This window comes from Olea europaea, unplaced genomic scaffold, assembly GCF_002742605.1.
Source record: "Olea europaea var. sylvestris unplaced genomic scaffold, O_europaea_v1 scaffold2455, whole genome shotgun sequence".
In the NCBI taxonomy this organism is placed as follows: Eukaryota; Viridiplantae; Streptophyta; class Magnoliopsida; order Lamiales; family Oleaceae; genus Olea; species Olea europaea.
Genome location: NW_019242754.1, coordinates 35,860 through 42,582, shown reverse-complemented (window position 1 = coordinate 42,582; position 6,723 = coordinate 35,860). Strand labels below are relative to the sequence as shown.

Here is a 6,723-nt window from a genome sequence, read left to right as displayed (position 1 = left end):
CTGGAAATCTGAAGGCCAACCAAATAAAGCTCACACTGCATCTCCATATTAGCCCAGGTCCTCTAGAAACTCTTTAGAAAACACTCTACATGCATTTATAAAGGCACAGAGTAAAACTAACCAAAAGTTTGAGACTATGATCACCCAAATTGTTGAACAAAACAAGAAAATAAAATCTTATATATCCAAACTAACTAATACCTTAACTGTAGGAGAGCATGAAAAATTCCCAGCGCAAACTCAACCGAACTGAAGGGGGCAACACATGGCACAAACTTCAGGATCAAGAGAGACCAACTTGAAGAAAGTGAATGCCATAACCATTAGATCTGGAAAAGTCATCGAAACAACCCTTGAACCAGGGAAAAGTGAGAAGGATCCCAGTAGCATAGAAGAGAGCACCCCTAGTGAGGAGGTAGTGAAAAATCCATCTAGGGTGCCCTTTCCTCAAGCCCTCAATTCGATCTTGAAATCTGCTAGTCAACACAGTGAAATCCTAGAGCACCTCAAGCAAGTAAAAGTCAATCTATCTCTCTTGCACGTGATTTCCCAGGTCCCCACAGATGCTAAAATCTTTAAGGACTTGTGTACTGTAAAAATGAAGCACCACGTCAAGAAAATCACCTTCTTGACTGAACATGTGAGTGCCATAATTGAACAAAAAGTCCCACTAAGTATAAGAACCCTGGTTGTCCTACTGTTTCTTATATCATAGGGAACCATGAGATTTCACAAGCTCTCCTTGACTTAGGGGCTAGTGTTAACATCATGCCTTACGCCACATACTCGACGTTAGGTCTAGGTGAGATCAAACCTACTGCAGTGGTCCTACAATTGTCTGATCAGTCCATTATTAGACCAAGGGAGGTAGTTGATGATGTGTCAGTACAGATTGACAAATTTTCCAACCCTATGGATTTTTTAATTTTGGATGTGAAAGTAGATGTGAATGTTAACTCCAAGATTCCCATTATTCTTGGTAAACCTTTTCTCACTACAGCTAACGCTCTTATCAACATGACCTTAGATGACCTTACTAACAATTGCAGGAATGGTTTGATGGAGCTATCTTTTGGGAACATAACTTTAGACGTCAACATCTTTTACATCATGAAACAGCCTAAGGAAGATGATGAGTGTCATCAAACATACATGATTGATGCACTCATTGAGGAGGAAGCACATGCGCTTATTGACCCTGACCATTTACATTCTTTCCTTTTAAATTATTTATGATGCTTTTGATGATTTTCAGGATTATAGGACATCATTGGTGACTATTTCTAATGAGTTTGGTGCAATGCGCCGAATATTGACAACACCCTAGCTGGATGCGGGCTGAAAAAGGTAATATTAGGTCGAGCCAACGACAATAAACAAAGGCGCTACTTGGGAGGCAACCTAAGGGGAGTTCGTTCCCTTTTTTTTTTTTTTTCATTTATACATTTTCTCTAGGTTTAGTTCATACATTATTCATTGCATTCATTTTATTTTCATTTTCTGCATCACCCTTTCCATTGGAGACTTTCAGGCTTACTATACTTCAACTCATGTGATTCACTTCAGCACTCAGGTGACATTTTTCCTTACCTTTATTTGGCAGACATGTTTTTGCATTGAGGACAATGCAATATTTAGTTGGGGATGATGGTACTAAAAAATAATACCTGAAAGATCTCGAACTTGATGATCGAACTTTGAGCTTGGATGAACACAAACGATATTCGAATACCTGAAACAAAGGCAACGAGGTGTGTGCTTGTCGCCCCTTCGATGCTTAAGTCAGATATGAAATTTAGTACGTGAGACTATAAATAAGAGATAATGAAAAACGTACCTCAAGAATGAACACAGGTTATGTATAATAGGTGCTGAAGATAGAGTCCTAGAAGGACTTAGCCATGTGTGATCCTTATTCTTGTAGGACAAGGAGTTAGTGTTTTATTCCAAGTATTCAACCATTGTTTGAGTCGAAAAGGGAATCTAGTTAGGTAAGAATTGTAGATTGGGTAGAATTTGTGTTTCCATAGGTCGTTAAGAAGGACTGACGAGTTGACACACAAAGCCCGACCTCATAGACCTGACCTTGATTTGGTGGTTTTGGGGGACTTCAAGTTCGAAGTTCATGGGTAGAGTTCGGGGATCATGGGTCGAGCTAGATCTGGGGTCATCACAGGCCCCTGTGTATCGAGGTCATAGATTTATGTCCAAGCATGATCTACGAGCGAAGATGTAGAGGCATGAATGTCTAGGTGTCTTTCCACATGTCAGGCGTTCGATGGGATGTCAGAGAACGACCTTAGATGGCTGCCACGTGTAATGTTAGATCACGATCTTAGTTGGCCGCCACGTGTCTTCATTCAAAGGCGAGGATCAATAGACCGTTAACATTCCAAAGACCCCTATAAATAGTCTCCACATTTCACTTTTTACTCTCCAGTAAAAGAAAGCTCGAGCTTGGGGATAGTGAGTCTGTGAGCACCCTTCCAAAAAGGTAAAAGATCGCGCCTTTAAGTTGTTAATTATTTGAAAATCATAATGTTGATTAGCAGTAGTAGCAGCAATGAATCGAGTTCTAGTGATAGTAGGAAACCCTCTAGGAGCTCAAACGACGGTGAGAACCCCGAAACTGTAGGTACTTCCATAATTCCCATGGACATACCTGTGAGTTCGCGTTCTCAGGGTGAGGTAGTATTGGCCTATCCAATGAACCCTAAAAAAATAAAGAACATGTGATCATTAAGATAGCTAGGGAATTCAGGTCATGCCTTTGTTAGATGTTCGAACCCCCGAGCCAACCAAAATCGTAATCGGAGCTCGAGAGGAAGAGATAACATTTTCTAGAAATGCCCTTAAGGCCAGGCATAGATGGCCTCTCCACCCCTTCTTCATCCATTTCTTGACCTCTTTCTATTTGTGCCTACGTTAGTTCGCCCCGAACAGGTAGAGGCTCCTAGTGTACTTCTTTATCCTTTGTAGGTGCTTGGAGATTGAACCTAGGATTGACCTATTGGAGATGGTTTTTGACATGAAATTCTCATCGAGGTATAATTGTTTTGTATATTTGTCTACCAAATGGAAGTTTAGGACACCAGAGTCCCCGAGCTCTCTCCGGGGCTGGAAAGAACGGTTCTTTTTTGTCAAACCTCTGGATCCCAATCATCTTTTTAGCCCAAAGTGGGAAGTTCCAGACAGAGATAGGTTTAATGAGGGTCAAGCTTACTTTGAAGTTCTAGAATAGGATAGGTTGAAATTAGTGAATCATGACCCTCTGGCAGAAAAGATTGATTATCTTCTCAAGGATGACACCCTCGATTTGGCAAACATAAAAAGGCCTCGAGGGTATGGTCTCCATCCCTTGCTCTTTTTCATGTATTGTTTGTGAGATTTAGATCGAGCTTAATTGTCTATTATTTTTGTAGATTTGAAAATGTCTTTTGACCCAACGAAACTGCTAGTAAACGTTCATCATAAGGCCAAGGGCCCTAAGCCTAAGGCCTCGGCCCAATCCAAGGAGAAGAAATGAGCTAGAGAGGTCGTTACTGGGGAACGCTGAGCTTAGAGCCCTAGGTCTTGCCAAAAGGTCAAACCTCGATGTCTAGGGACCCGACCTCCCCTCCCCAACAAATGGCTAAATCGCAAGATCGAGCTCGGGGTTGCCAGGACGTGGCTGATTCGGGCTTTTCGTCGATTTTTGATAGCGCTCTCGAGTAGTACTCTAAGTGCACCTTGTTGAAGGACGTTGTTGACTGGTTTGAGAAGGAGGTCAACATTCATGAAGGTGTCAAGACGTTGGAGGTCTTGACTTTGAGGGTAAGATATCGACCTTATTGATGTTTCTAGTTTCATGTTCCATTGATTGTACTGACGTCGAGTTTTCTTATTGTTTTTGTGCAGACGTTGAGTGTGGCAAGGGGTCTTACCTTGAATGGTCTAAATATCTCGAGTCAGCTAGAAGGGCTCGAGAAGGAAAGAGATCAGGCTAAACGGTGAACTCTCGAGGTTGAGAAGGAGTGCGACGATGTGAGGTCCGACATGCATAAAGCTTGAGACGAGATCAGGGAGGCCAGAGATAAAGCTGAGGAGGCCAAACTCGAGCTCTTGCAGGCTAAAAAGAATTTTGAGGAGGAATTGCCCAAGGCCCGAGAAGAGGCTCATACTTAGGCAATCGAAGATTTTAAATAGTCTGACGAATTCGGGACTCTTGTTGGGTTGTATGGCTTGAGGTCATATCACTACGGGCTATGGCTTGCATGCTCTTTCTTGAGGAAGAAGCTTCCTGACGACCTGAGGTAGTGATGGAAAAGCTCAAGACCGTGAACAAGCTTGCAAACGAGCTCGATCTATCTGCTTCGGAGGTCGAGGATGAGAGTGTAAAATATCATATTTTCCCCTCTTAATTGTTGCATTAATATGATTATTTAATGTCAAAATGCATTTATTACTCTTATGTTTTGATCTAGGTCGCAATTTGATGGAAAATGTTGAAATATGAAAGAAATGAGTAAAAATGGGCAAAGTGGAAGAAAGTAAAAGTTCAGGGATCAAGTTGCAAATAATCCATAGATGAGATGGGGCGATGGAATGATGATTCAAGAATGCTAAGGTCAATTGGGTGCAATTAGAAGCCAAAGGAAGTGAAATATGATCATAACATCTTCACAAATAATTTCCCAATCTAAAAAGTTACGCACAAGGTTTTCAGCCTCATATCGGACCCCTTTTTGACATGGAAGATTATCGAATTGGGAGATGATTTCAGAATCAAAGTTGTAGCCCTTCGTGTTAGCTTTCCAACGCAACTTGAATCACCTCAATTGGACACTAGGAAAGAAAGCTATGACTAAAATACTGGAAACTTGTTTGGCACATGTTTTTAAGCCCTAATCTCAATCTCGACCTAGAACGCCATTCTTCCGCTCCACATCGATTTTCTCTCATCTTGGGTGAAGAAACTCCATGAAAGGCTAGAAATCCTTGGTGAAGCAAGGGAAGAACTCAATTGGTATTGATTATTTCAATGTTTCTCATGCTTGTAATATGATTTCCATTGTTAAATAATTCTAAATTTGGATTTTTTGTTCTTATAAATATGTTTTGAGATTGATTTAATATATATATATATATATTAGATTTTTATGGATTTAATCATGTTCTTTTTATCGAATAATTAAAGTATGTATTGAATTTCAATTTCAAGCATTGTTGTGAGATTGATTTAACTTTTACTATATTTTGCATAGATTTAATCATGTTTTATTTATCGTGAAATTAACATAATTGTTAAATTTCAATTTCAATTATCTATTGGTGTAATTCTCTACGATTTTATGCTTGATGTATAAGGTGGATTTAGAATCTGATTTCAATAGATTGAAGTGGGTATATGTTATAGGAAATCTATATTTTAGAATTACTGTAGAATAAAATTGGGTCTTAATGTTATATTCCCCAATTAAAGTTTGATAAAAAAAATTTCTTTAATTGAGTACATGAATGCAAGATTGACATTGAATGATCCGAACCAATCAAAGGAATTTTCGGCGTTTTACTATTTCATACTTTGATTCAAATCCCGTAAATTCACATATTAATTTTTGAGCACATTTCAAATTGATATATTATCTATGACACAACTCATGATGAAAATCCTAGTTTGTTGGATCCTTTAAACAATTTATTATCTCCTTATGGATACGACACTCCAAAACTATACTACAATCACCGGGGTACACTTTGGGTTTAATCAGGTGAGTAGGTATCAAAGAAGTCAAATCTTTCTTTTTGTCTATACCCTTTGACAACTAACCTAACATTATACTTGTCAATGGATCCATTCGGCTTCAACCTTTTCTTTTTGAATATTCATTTTCATCCCAAAGGCTTATTCAAGAGAGGTAAATCAACCAACTCCCATGTATGATTTTGCATTATAGAATCTATTTCGCTATTGATAGCTTCCTTCCAATGTAGTGCTTCCGGAGTAGACATAGCTTCTTCGAATATCTTTGGGTAATTTTCTACCATGTAGGTTAGAAATTTCGAACCAAAGGATGTGGATGTTCTAGCCCGTTTACTACACCTTGTTCTTCCTCACTTGAAGATCCTTTCGTAGTTTCATAAATGCTCTTAATTGAACTTTCAGTTTCCTTATCTTTGCAAGGAAATACATTTTCAAAAAATGTTGCATTCTTTGATTCAATTATCCTACCTTGGTGTACGTCTTCAATTTTAGACTTGTGTACAAGGAAACGATATGCACTACTATTATTGATGTATCCAAAAAATATGCAATCAATTGTTTTAGGTCCGATTTTTACTTGTTTAGGCTTAGGAACTTCAACCTTTGCCAAGAACCCCCATACTTTTAAGTTTTAGTAGGATGGAGGATGACTTTTCCATAACTCATATGGAGTCTTTTCCATTTTCTTACGGGGTGTCATGTTAAGAAGATGATTTGCTATTAAGATGGCTTCCTTCCACAAGTTTTGAGGTAAACCCGAACTTATCAACATTGTATTCATCATTTCTTTAAGAGTTCTATTTTTTTGTTCTGCAATGCCATTCGATTGAGGAGAGTAGGGTGCCGTAGTTTGATGAATGGTTCTATGTTCGAAATAGAATTCTTCAAATGGTACCCCATATTCACCTCCTCTATCACTACGAATATTTTTAATTCGTTTGTTAAGTTGCGTTTCAACTTCAGCCTTGTATAACTTGAAG

The 6,723-nt window shown here is 38.8% G+C and overlaps 1 protein-coding gene across 1 annotated transcript; it reads left to right on the top strand.

The window, feature by feature from the left end:
• Nucleotides 1–265: 265 nt before the first annotated feature.
• Nucleotides 266–1,236, top strand: LOC111382250. Its single transcript, XM_023006161.1, has 2 exons — nucleotides 266–674; nucleotides 716–1,236. The coding sequence occupies exons 1-2, from the start codon at nucleotides 266–268 to the stop codon at nucleotides 1,234–1,236; spliced, it is 930 nt and encodes a 309-aa protein (XP_022861929.1).
• The last annotated feature ends 5,487 nt before the right edge of the window (nucleotides 1,237–6,723 follow it).

Bases quoted from the DNA above. Each gene is read 5' to 3' on its own strand.
- LOC111382250 (XM_023006161.1), top strand. From the start codon at position 266: ATGGCACAAACTTCAGGATCAAGAGAGACCAACTTGAAGAAAGTGAAT. The intron at 675-715 runs GTATAAGAACCC...CTTATATCATAG, and splicing joins TGAACAAAAAGTCCCACTAA to GGAACCATGAGATTTCACAA.